At 52.8% G+C, this 17,356-nt stretch overlaps 2 protein-coding genes across 2 annotated transcripts; one reads left to right on the top strand and one right to left on the bottom strand.

Annotated features, from left to right (window-relative positions):
• Nucleotides 1–688: 688 nt before the first annotated feature.
• LOC135173679 (killer cell lectin-like receptor subfamily G member 1) lies at nucleotides 689–3,803 on the bottom strand. Its single transcript, XM_064140764.1, has 6 exons — nucleotides 3,755–3,803; nucleotides 3,217–3,327; nucleotides 2,642–2,722; nucleotides 1,872–2,020; nucleotides 1,503–1,606; nucleotides 689–884 (listed from the first exon to the last, which is right to left on the bottom strand). Exons 1-6 carry the CDS (start codon nucleotides 3,801–3,803, stop codon nucleotides 689–691), a joined length of 690 nt encoding a protein of 229 aa, XP_063996834.1.
• Nucleotides 3,804–11,269: 7,466 nt separating this feature from the next.
• Nucleotides 11,270–14,540, top strand: LOC135173678 (uncharacterized). Its single transcript, XM_064140763.1, has 8 exons — nucleotides 11,270–12,089; nucleotides 12,205–12,279; nucleotides 12,376–12,450; nucleotides 13,335–13,388; nucleotides 13,468–13,503; nucleotides 13,591–13,635; nucleotides 13,829–13,972; nucleotides 14,068–14,540. The coding sequence occupies exons 1-8, from the start codon at nucleotides 11,270–11,272 to the stop codon at nucleotides 14,403–14,405; spliced, it is 1,587 nt and encodes a 528-aa protein (XP_063996833.1). The 3' UTR covers nucleotides 14,406–14,540.
• Nucleotides 14,541–17,356: the final 2,816 nt, after the last annotated feature.

Genomic DNA, 17,356 nt, shown 5'->3' with positions numbered 1-17,356 from the left:
AGCCCCTGCTCAAGACAGAACACAGGCACTGGGGAGGGCTTGGGTCCTCCACATGTGCCAGAAGGGACTCCAAGGATGTCCACACCAGAGATGTTTGTTGCTGGCATAAGCCATGAACTATATATCAAAACCAAGGCAGCCTCTAGGACCAAACCCCTTCAAGCAAAATCTCAGCAGGCTATTTAGGCTCTCACACACCTCTCAGCCTCAAAGTAAAGTGAGGGCATTTGCTGTGGCCTCCTCAGCCTGGGCAGGCACCAGGAGACAACTTGCTGCTCTGTCCAAGGCCTCTCTGGGACCTGGGAGGCAAATAGTCACCTCTCAGCTCTCCTTCCTGAGAAGCATAAATCCAAAGCAGCCACCACAATCAGAAAGTCCGGATTTACTCCACCCTGACACCTGGCCATGAGCATGCTCAAGTCTCTGCTGACTCCCTGTCACTTCATTCAGAGCCACGGCAGCTGCCATTTCACATCAGGCAGCGATGCAACCAACTCAGTTTTCTGGAGGATGCACCTCTACCCCACCACCTTCATCCCCCAAAGCCAGCCACAACATCCAGCCACCAACGTTTATTAGCAATGTGCAGATACCTAGGGAGGTAAAGAGGTCTCAGCAAGGAGGCAGCAGCACTCAGGGATGTCAAGGCTTTGGGGTTGGACAGTGAACAGGGTGGTCCCCACAGTCATCAGGACCCCACACAGGTGTAGGTGGTGTCTCTCCAAAGGAAGGCAGGAGGAGAAGACTGGAGCCACTGCAGGGTGGTTGCTCTCTGCTCACAGATCCACCCAAGGGCTTCCATGCACAGACCTCCTGACAGTCCCAAGCCTGACACCCTGCCACAGGCCAAGAAGGAGCTGGTGGAGCGCTGGACTGGGAAAAGCCTGCAAGGAGACAGTGGGCTGAGATGGGATGGGAGGAAAGGGCTGATGGAATCCCCCCTGCAGCTCCTCTAGCCACAGACTGGATGCTGCACAGAGATGCTGTGGGGGAAAGCTTGCCTCCTCCGTGGAGCACTGTGCCCTGCGACCCTCCTTCCAATTAGGTCATACGCTATAATCTGCCCTGCCCTCTGCCTCTGCCTGTTTGACCGCAGGTCCCAGCTCCATTATTCATGTAGCATCCCCACATTCCTCCTGGCTGAGATCAGCACCAGCTCCACCAGGCAAAGCTTGGAAACCTACTTTTGGAGAACTCTGCCAGCCCCTCCCCAAGACAGGGTGTGAGCACCTGGGACATGGTCTAGTTGACTGGATAGGGATGGGGGATAGGTTGGACTGGATGATCTTGGAGGTCTCTTCCAACCTGGTTGATTCTATGATTCTATGACATGCCCCTGAAATCTTCCCCTCCCTTGACTGAAATGCTCTACTTAGGAAAACAAAAGATGGCCAAAACATGGACCTTGTATGCCAGTGGGCTGCCTGTCTCTCTTGTCACCACCCCAAGCCCTGATGCTAGACCCTCAGCAGCCCTGGATGGGGAAAAGCTGACAGTCTCACCCCTTTAGTGAAGTGCCATCCAGCCACTTCCAGTCAGACCTGGAGCCATCCCGCTTCAGCCCCACGTGGAAGACCTCCATGTTTGCTGTACGCATCAGGAAAGTCTAGTGCAGGAGAGCATGTACATGAGTTCCAACAGGGGACAACCAGCACCAGACAGCCAGTTAGTTGTGTGAGCTGCACAGCATGGCCACAGCATAACTGCCTTGCTGCTTGGAGATTTGGCTGGACTTTGGGTATGTCAGCCAGAGCCAAGAAGCTGACATGATGCTGCTGATGGCTGAGTGACTGCTGAGGGACCTTGAGGTGGTCACCAAGGCAGCCCGATAGATGATGGGGAGTTGGATAAGCCAGACAGGGTGCACTTACCAGGGTGGCATTGGCTCGGATGGTGACCAGCTGTGCCCCTCTGGAGCAGCAGTCCTCTCTGCTTTGCTCCCAGCTCTTTTTGCCAGAGGAGAAGTAGTAGCACTGACCTGCATCCCAGAGCCAGCCAGATGGGCAGAACTGGCATTGCCCTGCACACCAAAAGACAGCCTGTGGGAACAGCTGGGGCAGGGCAGCCAGCAGCCCCTAGGTCAAAAGACTGTTGGATGATGAGGAGCAGCCACAGTACACACCAAGCCACTGTCCTCCAGTGGCTGCCTAGAAGAGAGGACATTCTACATGCCCTTACCCTGGAACCCAGGTCACATATCCCAGCCCCAGAGATACGTTGTTTACATAAAGGTGCTGGCATCAAACAAGTGGGGAAGGGAGGAGAGCCTCAGGTTTGGGAGTGTCATTCAAAGCACTGGGATATCACTTTCAAAGCACTGGGAGCATAGTCAAGAGTTCAGCTTCACCAGAAAGATCAGTTGAAAGAAACAGCCCAATGCTTCATGTCACACCATGCTTGTGACAGCCATAAGCATGGTGTTAGTGGCATGCCCAGCACACGAGCTCTGCTGCTGTCATCTCTTCCAAAGGTGTACCAGCAGTGTGACCTGTTCATCAGCAATAGGGCAGCTCTTCATGCCATGAGGGTGAAGGAAGACTTGAAGGGGGAGCATGTTCTGGAGTAAGGACAATTCCTGCTTTTGAAAAGGAGCAGCTGGGCCCTCCCCAAACCACACAAAGGAGCCCACTGATTATCCTACCTTGCAGGGTCTGTTGTCCATAGCAGGGGTTCTCCTCCATGCTCCAGGAACCATGGGTACAGCTGGCATGTGGTCCTAAATCTAGAGAAGAGCACAAGAGTGTCTCCACAAACCATCAGTTCCTGCTTCCAAGAGCACTCAGTGCCATCTCCCATAGGATAGCCCCATAGTCATGGACAAGGATGTCCCCCGCTTTAGGTGACTGCCAGCCAAGCCCGACAAGGTCCTTGCTGTGCTTGGGAGCCCATCACACAACAAGCTTGCAGGGAAAGTGCTTCTGCCTTTCAGTTTCAGTGTCACTGCTCTCCTCTTCATTTTGTCACCACGCGATGGAGTTGGGTGCCCCAGGACTGTCCCTGAGCCCATGCAGTCTCTTCACCTTCTTCTCTCAGCTAAGCACATGAGGTCTGTGCCTCAGCAATTTTTCTGCATGCCCCAAAACTCGTAATGCCCTCAGCTTGAAGTAGGAAAGCCCAGCTTCGCGGAGTAGCCGCAGCTCTGTATGTGTACCCTATGACACCAACGCTGACCCAAAAACCCCAGCTAAAGAGGCCCAGCAACAAGAAGGTACTCACAGTGGAAGATCAGTCCAACAAGGATGATTTGTGTCAGCAGAAGCAGCAGTGAGAGGACAGCAAGGCTGAGGGCTGCCCAGCACCAGGACAGACGCACCGACTGCTGAGAAGCTGAGAAAGGGAGTTAATCCAGGCTCTGCAGGCTTGGGGGTACAGCAGCCCAGGAAAACCTGGGCAAGGTCTCAGGAGGCAGCAGTGTAATCCAGAAAACTGCAGGCAAGCCTGTTTGCAGAACTTTGACCTTCCTAGAAGTTGTCTTCCGGCAGACAGTGTTTGGCACAGGGCAGGGAGAGCAGAGCAGCCTGTGTGCACTTATGGCACTGAGTTGCAAAGAGCATCTTCTGCCCTTGAGCCCTTTCCTTCCCCCCACCCTGAGAACAGGCAGCATAGGTCTGGAGAGGACTCGTTTGGGAGAGGATATCCAAAAGGAGAGAAGGGGGGGAGCAGGGTTGGAGGAGCACCCTGCAGAAGTCAAGCTGCTGCAGGAGGGCAGAGAACCTGCCAGGGGGGCTAGGGGCAGGGAACAGCATGCCATTACCTGGTGTGGGGGGCAAGCGCAGGTCAGCATACGTGACCCCCTCTTCCATCCCTCCCTTGGTCTCTTGCTCTGCGCCCCACAGGGGAAGTGGCAACCCCCTCCCAGCCCCCTGTGGCAGACGTGTGTGATGCAAAATGGAAAGTGTCAGCTCCTGGCAAGGTCCCCAGAGGCACCACCTGGCCTACAACCCTGGGGAGTCACAATGCTGCCTGTGACTGAGTCACGGGGGAGTCCTGGCAAGACCAGCAGCCAAAAGGTCCCTGCATGAGGAATCCCAAACCCCCAGCTTCAAGACAGCAAGTGGTGGGGATGGATGCCTGCTTTGACATGGCCAGACTGGACAACCACATGGAGGCTGCTCTCCCTGCCCTGACCCTTCAGTGCTCAGCACATCTGTGCCAGTGACTGTGCAGGGCATTGTTGAAAGCAGAGCACCTGGCTCTGCATTTTCAAAGCATCAAGGCCACAGTGTGTTTGCTCAGATGTGGACTCTGATGCCTTTTTTAATAGAATCACAGAATGCACTGGGTTGGAAAGGACCCCCAAAGGTCAGCTTGACAACCCTCTTGCAGTGAGTATGGAAAGTTATGCAGGGCCCCATCAAGTGTAACCTTGAATGTCTCCAGGGATGGGGCCTCCACCACATCTCATGAAGAACTTGTGAAGAGCTTTCTCACAATGCCCAACTTAAATCTACCTTGCTCTTGTTTAAAACCATTGTTTCTCATCCTATTGTTACAAACTCTTCTGAACAGTCTCTCCCCAGCCTTCTTGCAGGTCCCCTGCGGGTAGGTCCCCTCCTCCAGGCTGAACAGACAAAATGCCCTCAGCCTGTCCTGGTAGGAGAGGTGCTCCAGCTTTCTGTGAGAAATATATGTTTGATCGGATCAATTCGTGGCAAGAGGCCACAGACAGGGGGCAAGGGGGGTTTTGAATGGAGCTGAACTCCTTGCACAACCATCACAAAAGTATACACTTGGCTTAAGATAACAGAGCAATAAATAATTAGAAACTAGAAAGACTGGTGGAGGAGGGAGGAAGGTGGAAGAGACACTCTTTGCACATGAGCAAAGAGAGGAGGAGCCATAGAAAGGACACTACTAGTTCGGAGCTCATGGAAAGGACACTTGAGGAAGACCCCTTACTTCATCACTGAAGACCACCAGAGGGACCACTGGATAAAAAGAGACACACGTGGAAGAGACACCTCCCATTCCTAAAACTGCCACAGAAAACCCAGCCTTTTCTTAGAATTAGTAATGAATGTGTGATAGAATAGGATATAAAAAGAGAAAACTGAAAACAAAAGGTGTGCGTTGGGGTAGAGTGGAGCCTCCCCACGCACCCAGCCCTCTACACTGCTTGATTCCCGCGACTCTATTAAAAGCCTTATTTTGCATGAACCTAAGTTTGTGCCTGTTATTTATGAGAAACTGGGGGCTCATCTGGGAGATCACTAGACCCTGAAGGTTCACCTACGGGAGGAGCACCCCACCTCTTGGTGGCTCCCTGAGATGGGCCGGTCGGGGCTGGTGATATCCTGAACTCAGATGGAATTAACCAATCCACATTTTTTGAGCTCCCTGATGAGGCTGCAGCCATTTACAGGCCCTTAATTCTGTGTGCATGGACCCGAGCGAAGACGACAGAGTTGTGAGTACTGCGGAATCCATTCGGTTGGGTGGGATTCGATTGCCTGGTGTGAAAGAGCGTGTGTGAGACAGAGTCTGACTCCAAAGCGAGTGCGGAGGTCTGATAACCGCGGTTCCAAACTCCTTCGAGGGACTTGGCCGGTGAATCATAGAATCAACCAGGTTGGAAGAGACCTCCAAGATCACCCAGTCCAACCTAGCACCCAGCCCTAGCCAGTCAACTAGACCATGGCACTAAGTGCCTCATCCAATCTTTTCTTGAACACCTCCAGGGACGGTGCCTCCACCACCTCCCTGGGCAGCCCATTCCAATGCCAATCACTCTCTCTGTGAAGAACTTCCTCCTAACATCCAGCCTATACCTACCCCGGCACAACTTGAGACTGTGTCCCCTTGTTCTATTGCTGGTTGCCTGGCAGAAGAGACCAACCCCCACCTGGCTACAGCCTCCCTTCAGGTAGTTGTAGACAGCAATGAGGTCCCCCCTGAGCCTCCTCTTCTCCAGGCTAAACAACCCCAGCTCCCTCAGCCTAATGGGTGGGTTAAAGGAGGGTCGTTTAACCCCCTGCAAGACACTCTTTTAGGCAGTCATAAAAGATGGGTCAAACTAAGTTGAGGACCTGAGACCCTAACAGAGGGAGCGAATCAAAATCACCAGATTATTTCCCCAGATTAATGATTAAATACTGGAATGATAGGGGGCCCAGAAAAGGGAAAACAAAAACTAAATTAGTCCATTATTGTATGATGATAAAGCCAAAGGAACCAATACATCCACATGTTCATTGGTCTGTGTTTGGGTTTTTAGAGGACTGAGTTTGTCAAGCCCTGGTAGAATGTGTGAACAACAGGAAAATATTTAGCCTGGAGGAGGGTGAATATGCTGACCTCTGGCAACTATCAGCAGAAAGAAAAGTGATAGCACTGTATGCTCTAAAAGCAGAAAGAGACAAAAGGGAGAAGAGGGAGGAATGGGAGCCCTTGTATGACTTACCACCTGCTCCAGCCCCCCCTCTCCCCATCGCCGCTGCTGCTTCGGCACCCCCCTCCTCCCCTTTGCCGCGGCTGCTTCAGCCTCTCTCTCTTCAGCTTCCCCTTTTGCAGCAGCTCCAGCCCCAGTGCCGCCTACTAGAACGAGGAATAGTACAAGGGAGAATGTAGGAGCTGACCTGTATCCAATAAGGGAAGTCCCTTTAGGGGGCAATCAAGGAGGGATAGGATTCGTGGCCGTACCATTGCATACGAATGATGTAAGACATTTTAAGAAGGAAATGGGAATGTTACTGGATGATCCCTTAGGGGTGGCTGAAAGACTAGACTAATTTTTAGGTCCCAGCACCTATACACGTCAGGAAATACAGTCGATTTTGGGTATCCTATTTACCATCAAATAGAGAGGGATGATCAGACAAGCAGGAATGAAAATATGGGAACACCAGAATCAGAATGGCCCCCCTGGAAATCAGAAATGGCCAAGTGTGGATCCCCATTGGGATCATCAGCAACCCCCTGGAAGGCACATGAAGCGGTCCCCTGAGGACAGAACATAAACAAAGCCTTTGAGGAAGAACAAGGAAAAGATGAGTCTCCAACATTATGGATGGAAAGACTGAGAAAGAGTTTACAGATGTATTCAGGAATAGATCCTAGTTCAGTGGCAAGGGGTTGCTCTCCTAAGGACACAATTTGTGGCCAAAGCTTGGGAAGACATTAGAAGGAAACTTGAAAAACTGGAAAACTGGCAGGAGAGGGATTAGAGGAGTTACTTAGAGAAGCCCAGAAAGTATATGTCTGGAGGGGCGCAGAAAAACAGAAAGCAAAAGCTAAGATCCTTGTAGCAGTAGTAAGGGACAGTCAGAAAGTACAAGCTACAACTAAAGAATTAAAAGGGATGGGGCCCAAGGGGCCTCTGGAGAACCAGAGTTCAAGAGAAAGAGAACCTCCTGTGTGTTATTATTGCAGTAAGAAGGGACATATCCAGAAATATTGCCACAAAAGGACACTGGATGAGAAATTATTCAAGGAAGACATGGGGAGTCAGGGGCTGTATCTTTTGGGGACCCCACCATCTACTGAGCCCTTGATAAAAATATTAATAGGTCCCCATAAGAGGAAGTGGAGTCTTTAGTGGACACAGGAGCTGAGAAGACCACCATTAAATAAACTCCCAACAGGGGTACAAAAAGGGAAGAATCACACAATGGCCATAGGAGCTAAAGGAGAACCATTTAAAGTACCTGTTTTAAAGGAAGTAGAAATAGAAGCAGAAGACAAAATTTGTCTAAATGATTTGTTATTATTATTACTAGAGGCAGAGCATAACCTACAAGGAAACAATTTACCTCCAGAATTTCAGTGGTACAGTGTAATAGACCTAAAGGCTGCCTTCTGGGCTTGTCCACGAAAGAAGGAATCAAGGGATTACTTTGCTTTTGAATGGGAAGATCCAGAGACAGGGAGAAGACAACAATTAAGGTGGACGGCACTACCTCAGGGACTTACAGAGTTCCCCAACTTATTTGGTCAAACATTGGAGAAGTTATTAGAGCAGCTGGTGTTTCCAGAGGGGACAAAATTGTTGCAGTATGTGGATGACTTATTGATAGCAGGAAAAAAATAAAGAGGCAGTCTGAGAAGCCACCATACAGAATCTAATTTTTTTTTTTTTTGAGCAAAAGGACTTAAGGTATCAAAACAGAAGCTACAACTTGTGGAACAAGAAGTAAAGTATTTAGGACATAGGTTGAGCACAGGGGAAAAGAAACTAGACCCTGGAAGAATATCTGGGATCTTGGGGATTAAGACTCCAGAAAATAAGAGGGAAGTCAGACAGCTATTGAGGCTTCTTGGATATTGTAGACAATGGGTAGAAGGATATATGTTCAATATCTTTATTGATGACCTGGATGAGGGCATTGAGTCCAGCATCAGTAAGTTTGCAGATGACACCAAGCTAGGAGCAGGTGTGGAGCTGTTGGAAGGTAGGAGAGCCCTGCAGAGGGACCTGGACAGGCTGGATGGGTGGGCAGAGGCCAATGGGATGAGATTGAACAAGGCCAAGTGCAGGGTTCTGCACTTTGGACACAATAACCCCAAGCAGCACTACAGGCTGGGGACAGAGTGGCTGGAGAGAAGCCAGGAGGAAAGGGACCTGGGGGTACTGATAGCCAGTAAGCTGAAGATGAGTCAGCAGTGTGCCCAGGTGGCCAAGAGAGCCAATGGCATCCTGGCCTGCATCAGGAACAGTGTGGCCAGTAGGACAAGGGAGGTTATTCTTGCCCTGTACTCAGCACTGGTCAGGCCACACCTTGAGTACTGTGTCCAGTTCTGGGCCCCTCAATTCAAGAGAGATGTTGAGGTGCTGGAACATGTCCAGAGAAGGGCAACGAAGCTGGTGAGGGGCTTGGAGCACAAATCCTATGAGGAGAGGTTGAGGGAGCTGGGGGTGTTTAGCCTGGAGAAGAGGAGGCTCAGGGGTGATCTTATTACTGTCTACAACTACCTGAAAGGGCATTGTAGCCAGGTGGGGGTTGGCCTCTTCTCCCAGGTAACCAGCAATAGAACAAGGGGACACAGTCTCAAGTTGTGCCAGGGTAGGTATAGGCTGGATGTTAGGAAGAAGTTCTTCCCAGAGTGAGTGATTGGCATTGGAATGGGCTGCCCAGGGAGGTAGTGGAGGCACCGTCCCTGGGGGTCTTCAAGAAAAGCCTGGATGAGGCACTTAGTGCCATGGTCTGGTTGACTGGATAGGGCTGGGTGCTAGGTTGGACTGGATGATCTTGGAGATCTCTTCCAACCTGGTTGATTCTATGATTCTGTGATTCTATGATATAGCAAAAGGGTGAAATATTTATTAGTTATAGTAGATCACTTAACCTAATGGGTGGAAGCTTACCCAGTGACAAGAGCAACTGCACATATTGTGGTAAAGGTATTATTGGAAAACATAATACCAAGATATGGGGTAGTGGAACATACTGGATCAGATTAAGGGACACATTTTACCTAAAAATAATTAGGAAATGATGATAAATCTTAGGTGTTTGTGGGAATATCACACTCCATGGCACCCCCAGAGTTCAGGGAAGGTGAAAGGAATGAACCAAACACTAAAACAACAATTAGCAAAATTCTCAATTACCATGGATTAAATGTCTGCCTATAGCATTGTTAAACCTAAGGATGAAGCCACAGAGCAGCACGGGACCTTCCCCCTATGAAACGCTATACGGAATGCCACATTCGGCCGGGATGCTCATGGGTAACAAACTGATAGATTCATAGAATCACAGAATCATAGAATCAACCAGGCTGGAAGAGACCTCCAAGATCAGCCAGTCCAACCTAGCATCCAGCCCTAGCCAGTCAACCAGATCATGGCACTAAGTGCCTCATCCAGGCTTTGCTTGAACACCTCCAGGGATGGTGCCTCCACCACCTCCCTGGGCAGCCCATTCCAATGCCAATCACTCTCTCTGTGAAGAACTTCTTCCTAACATCCAGCCTAGACTTCCCCCAGCACAACTTGAGACTGTGTCCCCTTGTTCTATTGCTGGTTGCCTGGGAGAAGAGGCCACCCCCCACCTGGGTACAACCTCCCTTCAGGTAGCTGTAGACAGCAATGAGGTCAGCCCTGAGCCTCCTCTTCTGCAGGCTAAACAACCCCAGCTCCCTCAGCCTCTCCTCACAGGGTTTGTGTTCCAGGCCCCTTACCAGCTTTCAGGAGTTAAGTATGAGATTCCAACAGTTGCTAAAAATCTTTTTTGTAAATTTGGCTGGGAATATTGCAAAAAACATTGACTGTAACCAATTGTTATGTCTGTGGAGGTACCAATCAAGGAGATCGATGGCCCTGGGAATCAATGGAAGTTAACATCTCTGATCCTAACACCTGGAAAGTGGAGAGAGGTAACAGAAAGCAGCATTGGGTCCTACAAACCAGTATAACTCGAAGGAATTGCTGGCAGAGACTGGATGATGATCAATTTGTAGGGAATTTGGAATGTGAAGGAGACTATGAGTGGAATGAAACTAAAATACATGGGAAAGATGGGGCACTCCTCTGGAAATGCCATTCCAATTGAGAAACTGGACTAATGGTAGCAAAATCATAAATGGGTGGCCAGGCCTGGGTGGATATTATTGGATATGTGGGAGAGTAGCCTATGATCACTTACCCAAAAATTGGGTAGGGTGACGAGGCTGGTGAGAGACCTTGAGCACAGCCCTACGAGGAGAGGCTGAGGGAGCTGGGATTGGTTAGCCTGCAGAAGAGGAGGCTCAGGGGTGACCTTATTGCTGTCTACAACTACCTGAGGGGTGGTTGTGGCCAGGAGGAGGTTGCTCTCTTCTCTCGGGTGGCCAGCACCAGAATGAGAGGACACAGCCTCAGGCTGTGCCAGGGGAGATTTAGTCTGGAGGTGAGGAGAAAGTTCTTCACTGAGTCATTGGGCACTGGAATGGGCTGCCCGGGGAGGTGGTGGAGTCGCCGTCCCTGGGGCTGTTCAAGGCAGGATTGGACATGGCACTTGGTGCCATGGTCTAGCCTTGAGCTCTGTGGTAAAGGGTTGGACTTGATGATCTGTGAGGTCTCTTCCAACCCTGATGATACTGTGATACTCTTCTCCAGGCTGAACAACCCCAGCTCCCTCAGACTCTCCTCATAGGTTTGTTTTTTTTTGCATGAACCTAAGTTTGTGCCTGTTATTTAAAACATCTCTGACCATATTCGTGGCCCTCCTCTGTTCTTCCTGTCTTGAGAACTTCAACTTTCCACCGATGGACGAGCGGGGCCGCAGCTGCACCTCAGCCCTGGAACGCGGGAGGTGCTTTTTGCCTGCCCGAAGCCTCGAGGGCTGTCACGATGTGCCATCCCTGCTATGCCCTCGGGGGGTGGGGGGCAGACTGCCCCAGCCCTCTCAGAGGAGGTTATCTCCTCGTCTCCGTGCCCACCTCCACCCCAACGGCCGGGCAGGGTGGGCATGCCTGCGGGCAAGCAACGACGCCGCTCCGGCGGGCTGGTGCGGACAGGACTACGTTTCCCAGCGGCTCCTCCCGTGGCTGCACATGCTCGGTGCGACTCCCGGCACCTCCCGGCGCGGCGACCGGTGTAGCGCAGGGGCACTCCTGGTGCAGCCGCCGGTGTGGCTCCCGGTGGCCCTCGGCCCTGCTCCCGGCGCAGCCCTCGGCGGCTTCCGGTGCAGCTCCCAGCGCAGTTCGCGGCGCGGCGCGACAGGTTCCCGGCGCGTCCTCGGAAGCAACCGGCCGCGCCGCGGGGCTGATCTCTGCCCGTTCTAGCCTCACGGCCGGCCCAGGACTGGCTTTTCCCCTGGCACCCCCGAGCAGCATGCCCCGTGGGCGAGCCTGGACGCAGGCGGAGGTCAGCAGCCTCCTGGCGCTGGTGGAGGGCTCGGGGGAGGCCACTCTGCTCATGGCCTCCACGTCGCGACCCAACGAGGCTCTGTGGCGGGAAATCTCCCGGGGCCTGGCGGCTGCCGGCTACGGGCGCAGCGTGGCTCAGTGCCGCTCCAAGTGGAAGGCGCTCAAGCAGGCTTTCCACTCGGAGCGGGAGACACGTCGGAGAGCAGGACACCACTCGCCCCGCTTGCCCCCACACTACCAGACCATGAAGAGCATCTGGAAGGCGGCTGGGCGGCCCGTCTTCGGCGACCGCAGGATGCCAGGTAGGTTCCAGGGACAGGCAGGTGGGCTTGGCACAGTGGCTGGATGGATCCTGGGGGAGCACTGGTTTTGCGCGGGCGCTCAGAGCCTGCTGATGATCTCTTTCTCTGCCTCTAGACCTGGTGAAGCAGCTGCCCAGGAAGCACAGGTCAGCTCTTGCCACCCGTTTTCCATCCTCACCAGAGCCTGCAGGTACTCATGGGCTAGGCTTGGCTGTCGGGTGGCAGGCAGCCCACATCTTCTGGTTATTAAAGCTCTTTTCTGCACCCCCTTACCCTCCTTCTGCAGAGGATGATGGCGGGGACTCCTCAGGAGTGTTGCTGTCCCCGCTGCTGCAGCGTGTGAAGGACGAGCCAGAGACATGTAAGTACCAGTCTGCCCCACTGCACCAGGCTGCACAGCCACGGCTCTAACCAAGCCCATGGCAGCATGATGGGAGTGGAGGGCTTAGGGCGTCTGAGGGCCCATCACAAGTGCCTCAAAAGGGATGCTTGCCTGTGAGAGTGCTGGGACTTCTCTGTCCAGAGGCTTTGGCTCCAAATCAGCCCCAGAGAGTGAGGGGATGGGGATGTCTGGGGTAGAGCAGGAGGGGCTTCCAAGCTCTGACCCAGCCTGAGGGCTTGGCAATCTGCTGGCGTGGCCCAGAAGCCTCTCAAAGGCTGTGTGGCACCGCACGAATATGATTCCATTTCCTTCGGCATGTCCTGTCTGCCCCCTTCCTGAGCTTCAGATGACTAAGGACTGGGTATGAGGGCCAGAGGTGCCTGCAGCTTCCCTGCCCTGCAGCCCACCCAGGAGTGGATCTTGCACCCTACTCGCTGTGCATGCTCTTTGGCACTGAGGTGACAAAGGATACGTCCCTGGGTCCGATTTACCTGGGTACACCAGCCAGCATCCCTCACTGGGTAATCACCTTCTGTCTCCCTAAATTCCCCCTGCAGTTTCAAGTGGATGTGGGATTCTCCTTGACTTCCAGTCCTAGTCTGTTGTGTAGCGTTGCTGTGTGCTGCTATGCCGCTGCTGCCTTCCAGCCCAGAGCTGGCTGCATTGCAGTGGTGAGTGAGTGACTCCTGCTTTTGTGTCTAGCTCATGAAGTGCTTTGGGGCCCTGCAGGGTGCTGTGGAGCTGTGGCTAGGGCATGTCCGGCTGCCGGACTGGCCAGGACAAGCCAGGCAGATTCCAGGCTGGTGGTGACCTCCTGACAGGTCCTGTCAAACGACGCATCTCTGCTTTCTGCTCTCTCACAGCAGCCAGTGGGAACCACGTCGCTGGAGTGCCACCTACCCCCACTATTGTGCCACGTAAGGCTTTCCTTGCCCCACTCATCTCAGTAAACTCTTTCAGCCCCACAAGCAGGGACTGATACGGTTCTCATTTCAGACACTGGTTGCTGCCTCCCACCCCTTCCTGTCCTGGGTGAGTGCCATGCCCAGGCCACTGTGTTTCTGCACCTCAGGGCAAAAAGTAGCTGCAGCTGATGAGTTGTGTCTGCTTTCTTTCCAGGTTGTCACACTGCCTTAAAGCAGGAAAGAGATGATCAAAAGGCTAGTAAGTGTCTGCAGCTTTGAGCAAGTCCCCGCGCTCTGGAGGAGAGCTCTGTTCTCCCCACCCATGGGGACGGAGGGCAGGGGATCATGCAGGACATGCCTTCCCAGGGCTCTGTATCAGAGTCAGGCTGAGCATGGGGCATGGGTGGCTCCAGCACTCTGGTTGCTCCCACCATGCCAAACCATTGTGGCAGGTTTTCCTGGTGAGACATCCCCAGGGATAGGAAGAGGAAACCACATGTTGCCAGTGACCGCTGCAGCCCTAGGCTCATCCAGAACAGCTACCACAAGTGAGCATCTGGCAGCAGGTGAAGAAGCATCATATGCAAGCCTGCATGGTGAGTCCTTTGTGCAGCAACTTTCTAGTATCCCCATGTAGCTCTTAGAGCCATCCTTGGTGAAGGTTGCTGCCACTGACTCCTTCTCACTGCAGGATTTGGCGTGGCAGGCTTGCTCCAGAGTGTTCAGCAGCTTCTGGTGCAGATCCTACAGACATCACGGCAGCAGCAGGCACTGCTGGAGAGCCTTGCCAGTGACACCGTCTCCCATCTCCACCTCCTCTCCCACAGCCTGGTGCAGGTGGGAGAGACCTTGCACCAGCTCCTACTCCATCCACAGATGCACCCCAACCCCTTCAGCCACCACATGCCTCACATGTCCCTTTTTGAAGGTGGCTCTGGGGTGCCCTGCTCCACTGGCACTCCCCACACCTCCCCTGATCACAAAGAGGAGCCTCGAATGCCCCCAACCACCAGCTGCACACCTCTCTGAGTGCCACCAGCCCCAGGGCTGACAGCTTTGCTACAAAGATGTGACAGATCTTTATAGCAGAGGCCCCAGGTATTTTGGACGTTTATAGAAAAAACATTTTAATAAAATTACAAATAGCTTTTGTACCAGTGACAACAGCTGAGCAATTCTTTCCCCCTCTCTGGGGGATGTTCCCCTTCTCACTTTCGAGATGAGCATAGGGGAAACTCAACTACAGCCTCTGAGAAACCACCAGGCAACACACCACAATGCAGAAGTTCTCTGCCGCAGCCTGCTCCTCAGTGGCAATCAGCTGTGCCAGTGTGACTTCAATCTCGACAGCATGCTGCCAGGCTGCGGAGAGAAGGGCTCCTGGGGCTTGTCAAGGTCCAGAGAATAGAGATTAACAGTATCTCTGTCCAGAGGAGCAAGACCTGTTCTTTTGGATTTCCATGTTGTGAAATTAAGGTGCAAACGAGACCATATATCACCACAAAACTATTTATTAAAGAATAAGGTTGGACAAAACAGAGGGAGAGAGGGCTTGGGGAGGGGAGAGAGAGATAAAGAGAACGTCGGAGAAGAAGAGAAGCAGGGCAGGAAAAGAGCTGGGATCATATTACCCTCAGTCGCAGATGAGGGGGAAAGAGAGAGATAGGTGCATGGCCCAGGGATAATCTGTGGAGTTCGTCAGAGGTTCTTCTGGTGGTGGTGCAGCTCTGGTAGTCTGGTGGAGGTGCACTTGGTGGTCTGGTGGAGGTCTGCCCTTGGTAGTCTGGTAGAAGTGCACACCTGGTAGTCTGCTGGGAGTGCCACCCTTTGGCAGACATTCCTCCTGCCTTCTTAGACAGTTTTTCTGCTCAGTGTCCAGCTGCAGCTCCCCAGGAAATCTTCCTGTGTATCCTCCTGCATTCGCAGGGGTGCGGTGCCACCCGGGAGAGGGCCTCCGCCCCCTCCCTGGCTGTACCTGTCCATACCCTGAATGCACAGGAGCCTTTTCTCTTCGGGGTAGCTGAGATAAGATGTAGGCATCCTGGGCATTCCATCCAGGCTGAGGTGCAGGGATTTCCAAGGCTTGTCTGTTGATTTGCATCCCTGAGCTTTCAGCCAAGCACCTAGTCTGAGTCCCGGAAGGTAACAAAGGCAATCTTTATCTTTGGTGATTACAGAGAGAGATGCAATCTTTGTTGATGAACAGGAGAGAGGATTTAGACTCACAGGGTAGTCCTCATCCTTCTACAAGGGAAGAAGCCTGGGTAGGTCATGCTGGGCAGCACTGAGGCTGGGGAGGCAGCACATGCTGTAGCTGTTGTTCCTTGGTCACTAGGTCCGTGGTGGGTCGTTCCCAGATGGTGAGCTGAGGCAGCCGCAGCTGGTGGTGAGGACTTGAAGCACACTGAGGTAAGCTTCCCCTCAGATCACCAAGTAGCAATAGTTGCAGACGTGTTATGGCACACTGTGCTTGGCAAAGTGGTCACTGACGCTTGTATGTACCCCAGCCACCTCCACCAGAATACCCAGATTCACCATGGGGATGGGGCAGACATGCCACCTGGTGAATGTGGGGAAGGCTGTGGATGTAGTCTACCTGGACTTCAGCAAAGTCTTTGACACTGTCTGCCACAACAAGCTCCTAGCCAAGCTGGCAGCTCATGGCTTGGACAGATTCACTCTGTGCTGTGTCAAGAACTGGCTGGATGGCAGAGCCCAGAGAGTGGTGGTGAATGGTGCCACATCCAGTTGGCAGCTGTCACTAGTGGTGTTCCCCAAGGATCAGTGCTGGGCCCAGTCCTGTTCAATATCTTTATTGATGATCTGGACGAGGGGATTGAGTCCAGCATCAGTAAGTATGCACATGACACCAAGCTAGGAGCAGGTGTGGATCTGTTGGAAGGTAGGAGAGCCCTGCAGAGGGACCTGGACAGGCTGGATGGGTGGGCAGAGGCCAATGGGATGAGATTGAACAAGGCCAAGTGCAGGGTTCTGCACTTTGGCCACAACAACCCCAAGCAGCGCTACAGGCTGGGGACAGAGTGGCTGGAGAGCAGCCAGGAGGAAAGGGACCTGGGGGTACTGATAGATAGTAGCTGAAGATGAGTCAGCAGTGTGCCCAGGTGGCCAAGAGAGCCAATGGCATCCTGGCCTGCATCAGGAACAGTGTGGCCAGTAGGACAAGGGAGGTTATTCTGTCCCTGTCCTCAGCACTGGTCAGGCCACACCTTGAGTGCTGTGTCCAGTTCTGGGCTCCTCAATTCAAGAGAGATGTTGAGGTGCTGGAGCATGTCCAGAGAAGGGCAACAAAGCTGGTGAGGGGCCTGGAGCACAAATCCTATGAGGAGAGGTTGAGGGAGCTGGGCCTGTTTAGCCTGGAGAAGAGGAGGCTCAGGGGTGATCTTATTACTGTCTACAACTACCTGAAGGGGCATTGTAGCCAGGTGGGGGTTGGCCTCTTCTCCCAGGCAACCAGCAACAGAACAAGGGGACACAGTCTCAAGTTGTGCCGGGGTAGGTATAGGCTGGATGTTAGGAAGAAGTTCTTCACAGAGTGATTTCCCATTGGAATGGGCTGCCCAGGGAGGTGGTGGAGGCACCATCCCTGGCCGTGTTCAAGCAAAGCCTGGATGAGGCACTTAGTGCCATGGTCTAGTTGATTGGTTAGGGCTGGGTGATAGGTTGGACTGGCTGATCTTGGAGGTCTCTTCCAACCTGGTTGATTCTATGATTCTATGATTCTATGCTGACTGCCTCTAGAATCTCTCCACTTCATCCGAGGAGAGGATGTAAGCAATACTGCTGGTGTAGAGCAAGTGGACTTCAGGACGGTAGTCCTGCCGTGATACATACAACTTGCTAGGTGATCTGCCACATCTCCCAGAAGAAGAGGAACACCACAGATTGCAGTCTATGCCAGGAAGATGGGCAAGCAGTCCAGATTGAAACAGTTATTACTCCTCTTGAGGGTGTGTTGAGGC

This window comes from Pogoniulus pusillus, chromosome Z (genome assembly GCF_015220805.1).
Source record: "Pogoniulus pusillus isolate bPogPus1 chromosome Z, bPogPus1.pri, whole genome shotgun sequence".
Taxonomy (NCBI): domain Eukaryota; kingdom Metazoa; phylum Chordata; class Aves; order Piciformes; family Lybiidae; genus Pogoniulus; species Pogoniulus pusillus.
Note: the sequence above shows the minus strand (reverse complement) of the source record. Positions and strands in the feature narration are given on the sequence as shown.